Source organism: Dicentrarchus labrax, unplaced genomic scaffold, assembly GCF_905237075.1.
Source record: "Dicentrarchus labrax unplaced genomic scaffold, dlabrax2021, whole genome shotgun sequence".
Classification (NCBI taxonomy): domain Eukaryota; kingdom Metazoa; phylum Chordata; class Actinopteri; family Moronidae; genus Dicentrarchus; species Dicentrarchus labrax.
The window spans coordinates 13,400,746-13,417,726 of NW_026136704.1; the positions used below are offsets into that span (position 1 = coordinate 13,400,746).

Here is a 16,981-nt window from a genome sequence, read left to right on the forward strand (position 1 = left end):
GAGATAAAAGAGATAGCTGAAAGCTCTCATAACTCACCAACAGCTCCCGTCCACACAAAGGGCCCTAACCTGAACTCAGGGATCACAAGGCTGGGATATTGTTTATAGCCAATAATACAAATTAAATATACACTAGTTCATATGGTTACAAGAGGATCTGACTTTATAGCCATAATATTTTAAACAAATCACATTTTCTACTGGCTAAATCTAATTCCAGATTTTTAAAGGACAAGTTAAAGGAAGAGGCCCCGATTTTAAACAAAATGGTACACTCAACATACAAGATCGGAACCTGTATTACCCACAAAGCAAAGCAACTACCACAGGGCACCAAACCCCAAGTGGCCCCAAATCCCCCAGCTCGACTGTGGCAAGACCTTCATTATTCCAGCAGATATAATACTTACATGATGCATATTCGTAAATTAATACATTTGAAATGTATTTAATCAAATTACCATGCAAAATCTGGGTTGAGATATCATACCAGCACAATTTACAGTGGAAGGTTGTTGAAGGCCCAGCAGCTCGTCTTTGTATGGGGGTCCAAGCACAATAATCTGTTGTTATTGATCCTGAACAAGGTTTTACATATGGCAAACACTTTCCCCAAATTCCATGGTATGGTTATATCAATTTAAAAATAGGTTTTACATACAATATTTTGTATATTGCCTGATAAAACTATGTGACAATATGCATTACAGCTTATTTTGGACATTGTTAGTTAACCCTTGTAAATCATGTGCTACTATTGAAACATTAAACCACCCATTATTTTGAATTACACATAAAAATAAATGTTATTTTGAATTCTTATGCAAAATGTTTCATAGACTTTATGTTCTATGAAAGCAAAAGTATGTTTGGGTTTTCTGATGTACTTCACTAGCAAAAATTAAACATTTGAAGAGTCAGAACTGTTGTTTCTTGTGTACAATAGTGGTGTCAGTCATATTTAGTAAGCTCAGAGCTATGAAATATTAAACCATCCATCTTTGCTTACAGCCTTTCTGTACTCTCAGGTGTGCATTAACTACAGGTTATATGCTTCTTTTTAAAATGCAAACATTTTAAGTTATCTTTTCAGTATCAGGTCACAATCAGTTAAAAAAAAAATGTATATCCCTAATCTGAAATCCATGCTTTTGACTCAATGTTCACAGGATGAAAAACAATACATAACTGATGAGAAACAATTGATCACTTAAGAGAAATTCCCACTTTAATTGGCATTTTATACCATTAATAACAAAGAACATTTTTTTTCTTTTTTTTTTCCTTTTTTTTAAAAAAAAGGAGGAAACTGTACATTGGTAGAGAAATCCCAAAACCACAATGGATATAGCCACAAATGTGTGGCACATCCATTTCACTGAAGTGAAAATAGCATGACAAGTACAATTAACTCCATAATGCATTGTGTGAGCACAGCTGAGAGTATGGGTCAATTTAATAGTCCTCAAATGTACCATCACTGACTGCATTAACAAAAAAGATCAACCCAACCAATTCCAGTACTAGTGAACATGATTAAAGTAAATGATGCAAACGAGACTTACTTAGCACAGAACACAACTCTCAAACTTTCAACATCCTATTCCCTATCAAACACATAGTATTATGATGTATTAAGTTTCAAAACAGTACAGGTTACAAAATGCTTCAAGGTGCCTCGGGAATGTCTCAGGTAAACTCAACGCCGTTGAAGCTGAACAAAAAAATTCCTGATATAGGCACGACTGCACGTTTATGCAGAAAACTACAACCTAAAAAAGGCAAAATAAAAAGCCAGAGAGAAACAAAAACAAACAGATAACCCAATACAATGACTGAAACTTTCCCTTCACAGAAGCCATGAAAAATGGAATTTGTAGTATTTTTTTAAAATGCATGTATGCAATCACGTCCCTAAAAACATTGCTGTCTTATGAAAATAGTAGATAAAAATAATCTCTGCATTGTACAAGAAAGGAGGTACAGGGAGCGGTGGCAGGTGAGTTTCGGGGTGTCACGACTACTCTGCTGCTTTCTCCTCCTCCTCCTCTTCCTCTTCTTCAGCTTCGTCCTCCTTTTCGTCTGCGTCATCTGCTGCTGCAGCCGGCTGGAGAAGGGAGAAAACATGAATTAGCATTTTGGTTAGGGCTGCTCGATTATGGAAAAAAAAAATCATAATCACGATTATTTGGGTCAAAATTGAAATCACGATTATTCAAACGATTATTTTTTTTAAACTTCAGAAACATGCTGCATTTAGTGGACATTTGTCGAAAACACTTTGCAAGGAAGTCCTCAGTTACACTTTCCTTTCCCCATAAACATTTGTATGTCTCCGCGTTACCTGTTCAAACGAAAACAACGTGACAGGAGAAGACTGCAACTAGTGTCGCGATAACCGGCGCAAGTATAAATAGTTATGGCGCTCCTGTGACTCCTGTTGTCGCGCGACAGGTCGGGAACGGCGAGTATACCGAGCTCATGACTCATGTGCAGTGCATGCTATGGGGGAGGGACGGAAATACGCATGCGCGAAATACGCAGACTGTCCCAGACTATCCTGTCCCAGACTGTCCTTGGGACTCTCCCAATTCAGGGATGCAGCCCCTGAATTGGGACACAGCTTTTTTCTACGTTCAACGTTTAACAACAGAAAATGAAAAAAAATAGTTTCCCCCCGATTTTATTAGTTTTGAGATCGTTTGGCCCCAAAATTGTAATCGTGATAAAATTTCGATTAATTGAGCAGACTTAATTTCGGTTCTCCTTTAATGTCGCTACAGTGCGAACAAAAAGCACAATTCACATGGCAGGAGTCATGAGGTGAGAACTTGTAATACCTCTTCAGCTTTGGCCTCTCCATTTTCTGCGGGAGCTTCTTCCTTCTCCTCCTCCTCCTCCTCTTCTTCCTCCTTTTCTTCTTTCTTCTTCTTCTCCTCTGGTTTGGCCTTTACTACCTCTTTCGCCTTTTTGTTCTTGGGAGGTGCCTGTCAAAAACAAACCAAACAGCATGAAATGCACCGTTAAATATGTATAAACGGGGATAAAACAGTGCAAGGTTAAATGCTCTTGTGCACTGGTAAGAGTTTTCCTTTTACCTTTTTCTTTTCTGGCTGTGGTTTTGGCTCTGTCTCTTTCTGTAACACAGACACACACACAAAGAATACAATTATTATTATGGCAACAGAATATGCACAGTAATAGTAGAATATGCACTGGTTTTATTGAAATTTATTCTTAGCTTTTGTAGAACTTACTTGTGACAACCTCTGAGACTTTCTCCTTGGCTGTAAGAACACAAATAATAATAAAAAAAAAGGTGTTAATTTAGTCAATTGACAAGATTGATACACATAATACAGAATCAACCCCCCCCGGAAAAAAAAACCTGACAAACATGCCAGATTTTTAACAAGAAGTTTGTTTTGTTCTGCGTATGATACCATGTGATGTAAGAAACAGGGAATATAGGGGGAAATATCTATTTAAATACTGCATCACACTTCTAAAAATACAAATTATAACCAGACTGAGGGTTAAGTCAAAAGCTTTCTCCTTGTAAGGGAAAATTTAATTATAGCACATGTGAAATTAATTAGCTGAAGAAATAATAATAAAATCATTTGCAAATTACCAAGATGAAACTGAGACTGAAAGTGGAACCCCTTCCTTTACACTCATTTCCCTACGCAACAGGCACTCAGTTGTGAAAGGTAAACAGATCTAATATGCCTGGAATCACATTTGATGAGTAATGCTGCATAAATGTACTTTATAGGTCATGTTGGGGGCAAAGGTGAAACACTGCATTGTGGGATTTGTAGTTTACATATAGTGTTTATGCTATGGACCCAAAATTGTTGTCTTGAGAATATCTGAGGGCACCACATACAGTAGTAGTGTTTTATTAGAATTACAGGACTCAAATTAAAATGGGCAAAGTAGCAAATAAAGGACCAATTTTGGCTGCATATTAAACAGCGCCCACTAGAGGCCGTGCAGCCCCCCCCCATACTCAATAATCTGAGGTTTGGATAATAACCTGCACATTAAGACCAGCTGATTAACTCAGCCATCCTTATAGCCTCCCACTTGCAGGATATAGACTGAGCTGCACTAAACTATGTAGAAAGCCACCCGTCCCAACCAAGACCCTTTCTCTTTTGTCCTGACAGAAAGTAGAACAAAATGTTCATTTGGGTGTGTGGATTCCATTTGGGTCAGCCTGGGTGTCAAGACTTGAATACTAACCTCCACACTTGCATCTGCATCGCCGGTAGACTGAGAGAGAGAGACAGAGTGAGGGAAAATAAATTAATAAACCAGGAACAACAACCATTCATGAGTGAGCTAAAGTGGGTGTGTAATGCAAAGGGGGGATGGGCACCTCTCCCTCCCCTCAAGTCACAAAGAAATTATGCAACCTTAAAGTGGGGAGGGGAGCCCAACACGTTTCTAAATTGACTTTTAAAAAAAAAAGGGTTCAACGAGTTCTGTTTTATTCCCGCCAAGCACTGTAATGCGTCGCTCATGAGACAGAAATGTTTTTGTTTGCAGGCATGGAGCTGGAGCTACTTTAAGGAGAGGGAAGTGTCGCTCCACCTCCACACGCGCTTCCACACATCAATACAGGCAATCTGCTTTGTGAGCCAACGTGACTAACGCAGTTATTCAATAAAACTTCTCCGACGTGATTGCACGAGAAGGAGAGGAGGGGGAAAAAACCGACCAGATGTGTCGCTGTCTTATCGAGGATATCTCAAGCTGCCATGACGCTCCTAAAGAAAAGACTGCACACCTCAAGGGTGCTTTAAAGTACGCGCAGACAGAGGTCAAAATCTCGACAATGCGGGCAGAAAATGCGCATAAAAACAACACGACATACCCCCAAAGTGCACACAGCTGCCTGTACAATACCGCGATAAGTTGAAGCAAACAGAGGCAATAACGCAATAAGAGATTTACTCGAAATGGCAACCTGTTCATCGACGGTGGTTACACCTCTTTGTTTGATCTCAGCACGCAGCGAAAGGCAAACTATCATTAAAACCACAGCCAGGTTGCTTACCAGGTTGAGTGGTCGCAGACGAGACCGTGCAAACATGCGATAACTTGCTCGATGAAAATGCATGTTTCAGTGTACTAAGTAAAAAGGCGCCACTTCCCTGTATGAACAGGGCTGGACACAGGCAGACCTGAGCACAGCAAAGGTGGACTTGATGCATGCACATGGACGCGCTTGTAGCAAGTATTAACAACGTTACATTGCAGCTCATGCGGGGTGAAAAGAAACATTGTAGCGAAACACAAAACACAACCTATACATTTTTTTTTTTTTTTTAAACTAAAGAAATGTACTGTATGTATCACATTCCACACAATGTACACATTGACTTACTTTCTTCCTTCCCATTGTTGCTTAGGTTGTACGGCAGAGATTTTTTAAGGTAGATATAAAAAGAGAATAACACAGCCTTTTACAGTTGAGGAAAACTGTCCCTACACCTCAGCCTACACCTCCAGAACAGTCTGTAACTTAACATAAACGTCCGACCAGTACTAGAACTAGCTCAAACCGGATTGGATCTTCCTCTCGGTATATTTTATTCCTTATCCTACCAACCCACCAGGAAGGGCTATCCCCCGCCCCTGGCTTCCAGTGATTGGCTTTGACGTCGAGGCAACACATTTTTGAACCATAACATCTTACCTGTGTGGGCAGGATTGTATGCCAATCAGTAAACCCCAGCCAAAACTCTCACTTTTTTAATCACGGGGCTGTTCCCAGGGTCCGTGCAAGATGTGGGAAATGTATGGCAGCCATGTAAATATGACGAGGAGTTAAATAGGATACGTATGTGCATAAACATTACATGCGAGGAAGCACGTAAAGTCTTTAAAATGTTTCATTTCCCCAATGTGTTTTGTTGTTAAAGTTTCCATATATACTGACATTATGAAAACCTTTTTTTTTTATGAAAAAGAAAACACCACAAAAATCCCACATTTCACCACATTTGACTGCAGTTCTTATGAAAAACATTGTGCCAAATGAGCTCATTTGTGTTGTGTTTTTTGTGCCAGTGTCACCCATATGGCCTAATCATTGTGTTACAGCGCTGTGTATCCCAGCAGCTCCACAGCTGCAACAAGGAGGCAGACTGGAGGAGGAACAAACATGGCGACCGGCTATGCGTGGTTTCTTGTGCTGGGGTCGGTGTTTCTGTGTAATCTCATGAAAACACTCCTGCCGTCCATATCCTCTTTCGTAAGTAGGGACTATGACTTAAATATGGGAGGAAAAGTGTTTGCTTTGAAGGTGTATGCTGTAGTGTAATCCATGTAGCGTCCACAGGCATCACACCATTGATGACTAGCTTAGCTTACAGTTAGTTAATGGATGATGCTATAAGCTAAGCTAGGTAGCTTGAAACAACGTAGCTGTTACAGTCAGAGGAGGGTGGGGTTTTTCCCCCCCGAGATCCCGGTATACTGCACATAAGGAGGGAAACATTTTAATGCTGCGCCATTATTGTTTAGATAAAAATGTTGACGTTGTCTAACAGCTTAGCATTACTGCTAAAGATAGCTTACCAAAATGACAATCTATAGTCTAAAACTCACTCACAGGTGATACCACAGTTATTGTTTGAACACTTGTGTGACTGAGCCTCTATATCCAGAAACAATAAACTACATCATAGTTGAACTCTATCTTCTCTCAGTAATAGTATTTTTCCTTCTTTCAAGCTCTCAAAGATGGTGCAGAAAGATGCTGAGCAGGAGAGTGAGATGAGGGCTGAAATCCAGGAGATGAAGAAGGAGCAGTCCTCCATTAGCATGATGGATGAGTTTGCTAGATATGCCAGGTTGGAGCGCAAAATCAACAAGATGACAGACAAGCTGAAAACACACGGTGAGAGACGGAGGCAATGATTGTGACTGACACAGGTAGAATAGCAGGATGTGACAGAAGCCCCAAAATGTCCTATACAATAGCAAACAGACCTCATGGACATCTAGTAACAACATACAGCAGCGCTATAGATTATGACCTCTAAATACCAATCAACACAGTCTCAACAAAAAATGACCACAAGCTCTAAAAAGGGAGCGTTAATTGGAAGGATGTTTTTTTGTTTTGATGTTGTTTACTCCATAGGTTCATAGATTCTTCTATGTCACTTTTACTTTAAAAGGCACATCCAGTACTGTGACTTCCACACCTGTGTGTGTCTTCAACAGCAGCTTGACACATTAAAACCACCAACCACAGGAAGTGGTAGCAAGATTTGGATTACATATTTACTGAGTATGAACAGCTGCTGCCTGTCCTTTACCCTCCGCCTCAGGATTATCTTGTGCACAGACAGGAAGTGGCTAAACAGAATTTCAGTACGATACACATGTACAGCAGAGCAAAGGCTGTTTCAGATTGTTTCCGTGGTGATATTTCATTTCTCTGGATGCTCATTAGCCGTTTAAATCTCCCATGACCAAGCTATACGTTCCATTTTGTACTCTGTAAGACTTTAAAATATTTACAAACCAATGTAGCTTTTGAAATTGAGTCTTATTTGGCCCCCGAGATTGGGACAATAAAAAAACAATCTCACCTATATCAATTTAACTGTTCAAATTCAGAAAATGTGACGTGGCACTGCTACAAGCTCTAGGCAAAGAATAGAATAGAATGCCTTTATTGTCACTGTACACATGTACAATGAGATTAAATAGCCAACTCCAATGGCAGTGCCAAAAACAGTACAATTATCAAAGTATATACAATATAAACACAGGACATGAAGAGATAATACAAAAGGGAGGTAGGGTGTGCAGTCCTGAGGAGTGTGTACATTTCCAAATATATACAATATAAACACAGGACATGAAGTAATAATTACAACAGAGGGAGGTAGGGTGTGCAGGCCTGAGGAGTGTGTACATTCGCAAATAAATACGGTGCTATATACAGTCAGTGTAAGATATATATATATATATATGGACATTATATATTATATATATAGCCCATTTATGGTGTGTAATATTGCACATTGAATGGTATTGCAAAGTAACTATCAGTGTCTAATAGTGACTGTTGAGAGTCCGGGGGTTGGGGTGGTTAGAACTAAGAGCATTGCATGTGAGAGTTCAGGGTGGTTATTGCTTTTGGGAAGAAGATGTTCTGGTCCTAAGGCACCTGTAGCGCCTCCCTGAGGGCAACAGTTCAAATAGGTCAAAGCCAGGGTGGGAGCTGTCTTTGGTGATGGTTTTTGCTCTGTTGAGGCAGCGGGAGGTGTAAATGTCCATCAGGGAGGGGAGAGGGCAGCCAATGATTTTCTGTGCTGCCTTTACAACTCTCTGGAGCCTCTCCCTGTCTGCAACGGTGCAGCTGCCTACCTACCATACTGTGATACAGTACGTCAGCAGGCTCTCGATGGATGAGCAGTAGAAGGTCAGCAGCAGGTTGGGGTTTAGTTTGTACTTCCTGAGGACTCTCAGGAAGTGTTGCCGCTGCTGAGCCTTCTTGCAGACTGCTGTGATGTTCTCTGTCCAGGAGATGTCGGTGGAGATGAGGACGCCGAGAAACCTGAGGGTGTGGACCCTCTCCACACACCCGCTGGTGCTGTGCTTCCTGAAGTTGACAATAATCTTGCTGGTTTTCTTGGTGTTCAGAGCTAGGTTATTCTCTGAACACGAGGCTGCCAACTTCAGGACCTCCTCTCTGTAGGCTGCCTCATCACCCTTAGAGATGAGTCCGACCACTGTAGTGTCGTCTGCAAACTTGACGATGAGATTGTCATTGTAGGCCGGACTGCAGTCGTGGGTGTAGAGGCAGTACAGGAGGGGGCTCAGCGCACAGCCCTGTGGGGAGCCGATGCTCAGCGTGCAGGTGGAGGAGAGGTGGTGGCCGAGTCTCGCAGTCTGGGGTCGGTTAGTTAGAAAGTCCTTTATCCAGGCACATGTGAGAGGGGGAAGGCCGAGAGTGTCCAGTTTGGTGATGAGTCTGTCCGGGATTATGGTGTTGAAGGCTGAACTGTAATCCACAAAGAGCATCTGAACGTAGCTCTGCTGCTGCTCCAGGTGGTTCAGCGCCGAGTGGAGAGCTACGGAAATGGTGTCCTCTGTGGATCTGTTCGCACGATATGCAAACTTGTGAGGGTCGAAGTCTGGGGGGAGATAGTCCTTGATGTGCTGAAGGACCAGTCTCTTGAAGCACTTAATGATTACCGGAGTAAGGGCCACCGGACGGTAATCATTCAGGCTGGTGATGGTAGACTTCTTCGGCAGGATGGCTGCCTGGGCCAGGGAGAGGTTGAAGATCCTGCTGAAGGTGGGGGCAAGCAGAAAGGGGCACGCTCTGAGCACCTTGCCAGGTACTCCGTCTGGGCCGGCAGCTTTCTTGGGGTTCACTGCCAGGAGCACCCGTCTGACATCGTGCTCCTGCACAGTGAGTGAAGTGGTGCAGGATCCAGGTAGGGGTGGGGGCAGGGCTGGGGCAGACGAGTGTTGTTGCTGAGGTGTTTCAAAGCAAGCAAAGAAGCAGCTTAGCTCCTCTGCCAGTGGCCACTCAGGTCTTCGTTAGATGCATCACAGCCTCTGAAGTTTGTGATGTTTTTTATGCCCCGCCACACCTCCCGTGTGTTGTTGCTGGACAGATGGGACTCTGCGCGCAACCTGTGGGCCGCCTTAGCTCTTTTTATTCCTCTTTTCAGAGCTGCTCGAGCTCGAGAAGACAGGTACACGCTAGGGGTGGGCGATATGGGCAAAAAATAATATCTCAATATTTTTTGGGATTTTGGCGATAACGATAATCAGTCGATATCCTTTAAAATGTGATTAGAATTGTCTGAGCTGGACTTGTGTCCACCAAACGCGTTTACAGCGCTGACAGAGCTCAAAAACTCATTTTCCGAGCGCCCAGCGGTGTTAAAAGTTGAACAGATTTCAACTTGAAGCGCTCTGAGCTCTGCGCTAAAAAAAAAACGTCTCCGCTGACATCTTTTTACCGCTGAAGGCGCTTGGCGCTCTGAACGCTGAAGCCCATAGGACCCACGTCTCGGCACTAAATTACTGAAGTACCGGTAGCTTCAGGGACTGGAGGTGCTTGCATTTTCTCTCTACCATCGCAACGCGCTGCTAAACTGTTGCAAGGAGGATGCTAGCTAGAGGTCACGTGATCACGTCATGTGATCACGTAGGCCCACTAGTGGTGTGACTGAATCCTGCCATGCTGTATAGAGCGCTGCTGCACCGTGTATTAATGGATGTTAGGAGTTTCCGCAGGCGTTTCATTGTTTTTGTCGAAGTAATTTAAATACTCGATAATGGAAATTTGCACATCGTCAAAACAACAATGACGATATTATCACAAACGATATATATCGCCCACCTCTAGTACACGCATGCTTACACACAGAAAATCAACTCTAGTAAGTAAGTAGGTTGCCAACTAACCCTAACCCTTTCTTGGTAGATTTATTGACTTTTTAGACCCTTTTAGTGACTTAATTTCTAAAAAGGAACTAGCAACAAATTTATGGACTTCTCAGACAATCAGGGAGAAGGGCCAAAAATATATTTTAATGTTACATTGTAATTAATTCCTTTGCATGCTGCTCAGAGTTATCGCAGCACCGGGGTCTCTACCTCTCCTCTTGGCTTATGTGCAGGCAATCAGTAGGTGTGGCATGTGGAACCTGTTTGACCTTCTCTCTCACTCTTTCTCTCCGGATCTCTGGATCAAGGTGTTTTCTATAGCTTATGTGTAAATAGTTTGAGTTTGTAAATATTTAAATAGTTTGTTTGATCTTCTCCCTTCATTTGTAGGGAATATCCAATGTGCCTTTAGGGAGTTTGTGATTATTTGGCTAAACAATAATAATGTTAAATGTGGGTGTATGTCAGTTTCCATCACCGTATACCTATCAGAGGTTTGCATTTTCACTGCAGTTTGCAGTTATGCATTTATTGAAACTGTTAGAAATAAGCAAGAAACAACAACTCAACCAATGACTAAAAGAACAATGAAAATTGGTGATTTCACTTTGTTATTCAGATGTAAGGGAACAGCTAGCAGAACTTCCACAGTGAGTTAACACAACAAAGTGAACAAACAATATTCATTATGTAGGATGGAAAAAAGGAACTTCAATTTGAGACAATGTTTGAGGACAAAATAGTTTGAGCCCTGAACCAATCACAATAGTGGTTTTACTGTACATATTAGTCTCAAACAGCTGACTCATAGTCTTTGCCATTGTGTTGACAAAGAAAGTTATTTTATGAAGTTTTACTCAAAGCAAATTTAGATTTAGTAGTTTCTGAGACTGTTTTCGCCCAATACCTTACAAAGAACACACTGTTGTGATAATTCATGTTACCCTGTTGACTGGTTGAAACATGATCAGGGAATGTACAAAAGTAGGTACATAGCCTGGTTTCAGACTCAAATAATGAAGTAAAACAAAATGGCTGTTCAGTCTGATTGACAGACTAAAAGGCACTAGGGTAGTATTAATCAAGGCTGCACCACCACAAAAGCCTCTATTGATTATATTGAGTCTAACAGTTGTGTGTTTCCTTAATTTTGCAGTGAAATCCAGAACAGCACAACAAGCCAAAATGAAATGGGTTGTAAACATTGTGTTTTATATACTGCAGGTAAGTGGAAATTGTAAATAGAAGTACAAATGCATTGAGTTGTAGATTCTAATGTACCTCTGAGACCCACACAGAGAGCTAATTCAGAACAAAAAATTTAAGCATGGACCATCTATTACATATAAAACCTCCAGTTAATGCTATTTAGGCTGACACATTTAGAAATACAATATAAAAGTTCATATTGGTACCATGATAAGCTAATAATATATTATAATTTACCTATTATGTATAATATACTATTATTTATTACGTATTGTATACCTACATATGTCTCTTATCTGTCAGGCTGCTGTGATGATCTCTTTGATATGGAAGTATTACTCTGATCCAGTGACGGTGGTCCCCAGCAAATGGATTGCCCCTGTGGAGCGTCTTGTGGCCTTCCCAACAGGAGTGGCAGGTAATCAGTTTTTTATATTTTATAGAATATAATTTACAAACAATACATGCAGACTCACGTATAACAATATAGCACATACGTACAGGATATCGTTTTTCTGTAATACAACAGAAATTGTGTATACAACAACAATAAAGCCGCATTCCTTTTTTGTACTGATTCACACTTAATGCTGATGTATGAATAAATTACAGTGTGCTGTACTATCACTCTCTTTAAACTGTTCATTCATCCACTGACCGAGTTGTTCTTTCCTTTCAGGTGGAGTGGGAATCACATGCTGGTTGGTGGTTTGCAACAAAGTAGTTACACTGGGTCTCCATGCTGTCAGCTAGAGGCTCCAGTTCAATATACCGGTTCAATACACTGGTTTTCTAACCTATTGCTCAACTTATTGCTCAAGCCACAGTTTTTTTTTGTCTTTTTTGTATCAGCTCCTTCAGGGCAACATGTAAAAAATGCAGAGCATTTTGTTTGTCTCATGTTGCAATGTAATATTTTGGTGATTAATTTTGTTATTTCCTGGTAATTCTAAGTTAATTTTAAGTTAATTGTAAAGATGTTTTGACTGTATATTATTTAAAAACGATGTGGTGGTGTTGAAATGCCTTTTTAAGAAAAGACAATAAAAGAAAAGCTTTTATTTCTTGTAATGTTATAAATAACAAAAACGAGTCAGGTATTTTTTTTTATGTTAAATGGATTAGATTAATTAGACTGTGTAGGTCTTGGGTCGAAAAATCATTTATTCAGAGAGATACTCAAGTACAGTTAAAATTTCCTCATCCAGTTTTCCTGTCTATGGCAGCTATAAAATATAGATGTATAGACATTTTTGCCCTCGGCCATGTTTGTTCTGTACTTGGATGGAAGGGCTCCTCTGCAGCCTACTCTTTCTCCCTTCACTCACACTGAGGACTGTCCTCTCTGCCTCTTCTGGATTTCCCAGCTGGTAGATGAAGTTCCTTAATCCCACTGTGGAGGCTCTCCACCCTCATCGTGCTCTGGGTGCTTTCACAGGGAGTCAAGTCCACAGTGCTGTAGGCAGGTCTTCCACTGTGCAGGTTCTCAGTAGATTGTGAGAAGGTGTAGTTACGTATGATTTTCGAGAGCCTGTGTCCTTTTCTCTTAGGTTCAGTGGCATTCAGAGACTTTTCTAAAATGTAGGACACCTCGCTTTCATGTTCCTCTGTTTCCTGCTCTTCCTCTGACACCTGTGGGGCCTCTGTTGCCTTATTATCTTCAGCACAGTCTCCCTCAGTTTGATCTTCTAAGCTCTCTTCTGAAAGGCTGTTCTGCTCACTGGTGTCTGAAAATAAATAAAGTGCTTTTTTGAAAAAGTACTGAATGACCAAATAGCAAAACATGTCTATTTTTCATTGCTCAGACCCCATTTTAAGTTTGCTCTGAATGTTTGTGGTGTTTGTTGTCTTGTAGAGAGTTGTAGGTGGATTGGTATCACTATGGTAGTTTTTGTTTCACCAACTGTGTATGTGTCATTGCCATTGTTAGTTATACTATCATTATACTGTATATGTGACATTTATTAAGTGCTCACCTGCACATGTCTCAGTATCCTCTTGGTGATTCTCTTCTAATGTCACATTTACCAAAACATCTGTCTCTGGATTTTCTATTTCCAAACACGTCTGCACAGGGTTATTACAACACTGAAATGATATACAGGCTTTATGTGAGCAGCATCTTATTATCAATTATTTGTATTATAACACAAATTCATAAATGACAAAAAATTGAGATCTGAAAGGTAAGGAACCATCTTGAAATATCCTACTGTCTCAGCTACATTCAGAATAAATCAACATTTAAACTAGTAAATGTAGGCAAATGAGTAAAATGGGGGTGTAAAACCCCTGAAAAGACAATACACAATATCTGAATCATATACCAAGTTCACAGAGCTCTCGTGCTCCTCCAGCCTCTCTTCACTCTCAGTATATTCCAACTCCAAAAGACTCACAGCCTCATCGGGGAGGAGGATTAATCCATCGGTTTGAACCGTCTTGCTTTGTCTGCCTGTTAACCACAAAAGACTGTTGGATGAAAGCCACTAAGTGACAACAAATGAGATATGGCCAAACTGAGTTAGAGTAGCTTGTAGTGTTTGAATACCTTTTTTGGTAAATCCTTTTAGGAATCTGTGGGAGTAAATATTGTGTATTTCCAGTTCTTTCTCTCTATCCTGTATAGGGGAAACAAAGTATCTACTGCATACATAACCAGTTATCACATATGTCTCTTACACAAGCAAATAATGTGACCGTTACTTTAGAATGTCATTATAATTTTAAGATGAAATAAAATCTATGAATGTAAAATGTTTACATGTAACTTCATAGTGTTTAGTTATTGGTGCCTACCAAGCAGGAAGTACACCATCAAGTCTTCAGTATCAGTGGTTTACTAATCTGTGGAAAGTATTGATCCACAAATCTTCAGTCTGAACCCAACGTTTTTATTATGGGATTCAAAACCCTGCTGCTTGTAGATTAGTAAAGTATAATGTGGAAGACACCGCTACCATCACTTAAGACAGAAGCATGTACAATAAACAATATTGTGTATTAACACTGACTGTAGGATATGTGTAATGCTGTGAAGAATATTGCCTGGGAAACAGCTCATTTCAACTTACTCGAAGGCACCTGTTAAGCTGATATATTTGCTCTTGCAGATAGCTGGATAGCTTTATCGCCTCATTGAACTTTCTTTTTTCAGTCACTATTTGGCGACTGAATGAGACTTGGCACAACTCAAGATTTCTCTCCAAGTCCTAGAATAAAGCGTTAAAGAGAAAGCGAACAAAGGCATAAAATCAGAAGTTTCCATTCCTATTTATATCCCCAGTATATTAGGATGTACAGGATGTCACACTGGCTTTCCCTCACTAACTCTGAACAGCATCACCCACCACTATCCCACCCTCTTGCTCCTCCATACCAGTATCCTCTTGTCCTTGTCCTCTAGCTCTGCAGTGGCCCTGGTCAGCCTGAGGGTGAGCTCCTCCCTCTCCAGCAGGCTGTAATCCTGGCTGAGAAGCTGTAGGTGCTGGAGACTGGCCTTGGTACTCAGTAACTTGTTTTCCGTGGCTTGGAGCTGCCTTGCCAGACTGTCACGGCAGGCGCGGGTCTCACGGAGCAACTCCTGCAGGACTCGGGCCTCATTGTTATGCTTGGTGAGGATCTGGGAGCAGGCGTGATGTCAAAATAAAGAGAGGAATGATTAGAAGAGTGCTGGGAAATTACACAGGAATTAATTAGAGAAACATTAGGAAAAAGAAAGAAAATTCTGATTTTCAGCCTGTAGAGATAAACCAATGAACTTGAAAGGAAATGTAATAATACATGGCAGTAGATCTAAGTATCATCCAAAAGCCATGTTTCTGTGCCACTGTTTGCAATCTGAGCAGCGAGCACAGGCAGCACTAAAGGGACAAAACCAACTAACCAACCTGAGAGAGGCTGCCCTCTGAGTCTTGAAAGTGCTGCAGTGCCACCGTGTGGCGATGCTGGACCCTCTTCAGCAGCTTGTTCTCAGTCCTGGCCTCGCTCAGCTGCTGCTGCAGGTCCCCCACCTGGCTCTGCAGCTCCCTGATGCAGCTCAAGTTGGCAGACTTGATCCTTGGCCTTGAAACCTGCAGGGGTTTGATTGGAGGCAACTTCACTACTTGGCGTCCTGCAGCGTAGTTTGTCTTCTGCCTGTGGGGGCCTTTTTTACCTGAAGAAAAGAAAAAAGTATTTACTTGTGATAGTGTGAATTACACCCAATATAGTTTTATTATATATACATACCACCCAACTGCACAGGTATTAAATCATATAAAATAAAATACCCTTTTTGCTTCTGGATGGCTTTGATCCTTGACTCTTGACTGATGACTTGGCCTCTGGGGTCTTGTCTGTAAGCGGGTCAGCTTGGTCTTCATAGTCAGAAGAGCAGTGTGAGGTATTTGGGCCACTGCGCGGTCTGGGGGTAGTCGACCACCTGGAGGTGTCAGTGCTGCAGCTCACAGCATCGCCGTCACCCTCCTTCTTATGAGCAAAGGTCTGCTGCATCAGGCTCTGCTGCCTCACACACATCACTTCTTCTCCACTATGAAAAAAGAGCAACAATTTAAGGAAAACATATCTGATAATACAAACTTACACAAAATGATTATTAAACTGCTTTCCCAGTAAAAATAACATACAAAAGGGCCTGTATGTAGAATCCCTGTTTAGAGTTTCCTCTTTAGTCCCCATAATCTTTGACCGATTTGCATTAAATCTAATTTCCTCCCCCATTAGTTAAGGGAAGACACATTTTAAGAATATAAGAACCAATATAAGAGCATCATACCTTTCCTGCTCCTGAGTGGAGCCGTCACTCCTGTTGAACTCTACCGACAGTACAGGTTATCAATATTTGGTAGTTAATGCTAATTTCTTAATTTTCTAAAGCAACGGTTGCTAGGGGCCTTTTTGGAAAGGCACTTCCGCGGTTGTCATGGTAACCAGCAGACGTAACGTGAAGCGGGAACACTTTTATTGTAGATAAGATGAGAAATAAGATATATAAAATTATGTTCGAAAAACAATAAAAATAGTATACAGTAAGGCATTCTTTCAAATTGTATTTTCAGTGTCCACAGTGCATTTTGAACGAGGGAGCTCATTTTTACACAATTCAAAGTGAATTGTTTGCAGTTTTGGAAAAAATAAATTAGAAATAAGGTTTTATATTTTGATTTCTTTTCACGGGAAGCAGCACATTGTCCCCAATTTCACAACAACCTCTCCTGAATTACCACAATTTCCCACTCTGTTAAGGACCCCTAACAGGCCCGAGGTCCTGCGTTAGGAAACCAAAGCCTTACAGCCTATAGTGCTGGTCAGGGCTATTTCTGTCCATATA

General features: G+C 41.1%; 3 protein-coding genes across 4 annotated transcripts; 1 reads left to right on the top strand and 2 right to left on the bottom strand.

The window, feature by feature from the left end:
• Positions 1-1,206: 1,206 nt before the first annotated feature.
• si:ch73-281n10.2 (Non-histone chromosomal protein HMG-14A-like) lies at positions 1,207-5,580 on the bottom strand. 2 transcript variants are annotated; one of them, XM_051397053.1, is made up of 6 exons: positions 5,399-5,580; positions 4,252-4,281; positions 3,258-3,287; positions 3,099-3,137; positions 2,841-2,987; positions 1,207-2,107 (listed from the first exon to the last, which is right to left on the bottom strand). In XM_051397053.1, the coding sequence occupies exons 1-6, from the start codon at positions 5,411-5,413 to the stop codon at positions 2,021-2,023; spliced, it is 348 nt and encodes a 115-aa protein (XP_051253013.1). In that variant the 5' UTR covers positions 5,414-5,580; the 3' UTR covers positions 1,207-2,020. The 2 variants fall into 2 exon arrangements, with proteins under 2 accessions (XP_051253013.1, XP_051253012.1); XM_051397052.1 differs by lacking the exon at positions 5,399-5,580 and adding an exon at positions 5,069-5,119.
• A 278-nt stretch (positions 5,581-5,858) lies between these two features.
• Positions 5,859-13,431, top strand: get1 (guided entry of tail-anchored proteins factor 1). The gene is made up of 6 exons (XM_051397051.1): positions 5,859-5,887; positions 6,118-6,268; positions 6,751-6,916; positions 11,597-11,664; positions 11,953-12,067; positions 12,329-13,431. Exons 1-6 carry the CDS (start codon positions 5,874-5,876, stop codon positions 12,400-12,402), a joined length of 588 nt encoding a protein of 195 aa, XP_051253011.1. The 5' UTR covers positions 5,859-5,873; the 3' UTR covers positions 12,403-13,431.
• Positions 12,794-16,978, bottom strand: LOC127362001 (lebercilin-like protein). The gene is made up of 9 exons (XM_051397246.1): positions 16,944-16,978; positions 15,921-16,180; positions 15,540-15,805; positions 15,029-15,271; positions 14,724-14,861; positions 14,201-14,270; positions 13,977-14,104; positions 13,626-13,716; positions 12,794-13,376 (listed from the first exon to the last, which is right to left on the bottom strand). The coding sequence occupies exons 1-9, from the start codon at positions 16,976-16,978 to the stop codon at positions 12,970-12,972; spliced, it is 1,638 nt and encodes a 545-aa protein (XP_051253206.1). The 3' UTR covers positions 12,794-12,969.
• Between the last annotated feature and the right edge of the window lie 3 nt (positions 16,979-16,981).

Bases quoted from the DNA above. Each gene is read 5' to 3' on its own strand.
- si:ch73-281n10.2 (XM_051397052.1), bottom strand. From the start codon at position 5,104: ATGTTTGCACGGTCTCGTCTGCGACCACTCAACCTG. The intron at 2,988-3,098 runs GTAAAAGGAAAA...TGTTTTTGACAG, and splicing joins CACAGCCAGAAAAGAAAAAG to GCACCTCCCAAGAACAAAAA. The intron at 2,108-2,840 runs GTATTACAAGTT...TCCCTTCTCCAG, and splicing joins GAGAGGCCAAAGCTGAAGAG to CCGGCTGCAGCAGCAGATGA.
- get1 (XM_051397051.1), top strand. The intron at 6,917-11,596 runs GTGAGAGACGGA...TTAATTTTGCAG, and splicing joins AGACAAGCTGAAAACACACG to TGAAATCCAGAACAGCACAA. The intron at 12,068-12,328 runs GTAATCAGTTTT...CTTTCCTTTCAG, and splicing joins CTTCCCAACAGGAGTGGCAG to GTGGAGTGGGAATCACATGC.
- LOC127362001 (XM_051397246.1), bottom strand. From the start codon at position 16,978: ATGGACAGAAATAGCCCTGACCAGCACTATAGGCT. The intron at 14,862-15,028 runs GTATGGAGGAGC...GCTTTATTCTAG, and splicing joins ACAAGGACAAGAGGATACTG to GACTTGGAGAGAAATCTTGA. The intron at 14,105-14,200 runs GTATTCAAACAC...TGTGGTTAACAG, and splicing joins AAAAGGATTTACCAAAAAAG to GCAGACAAAGCAAGACGGTT.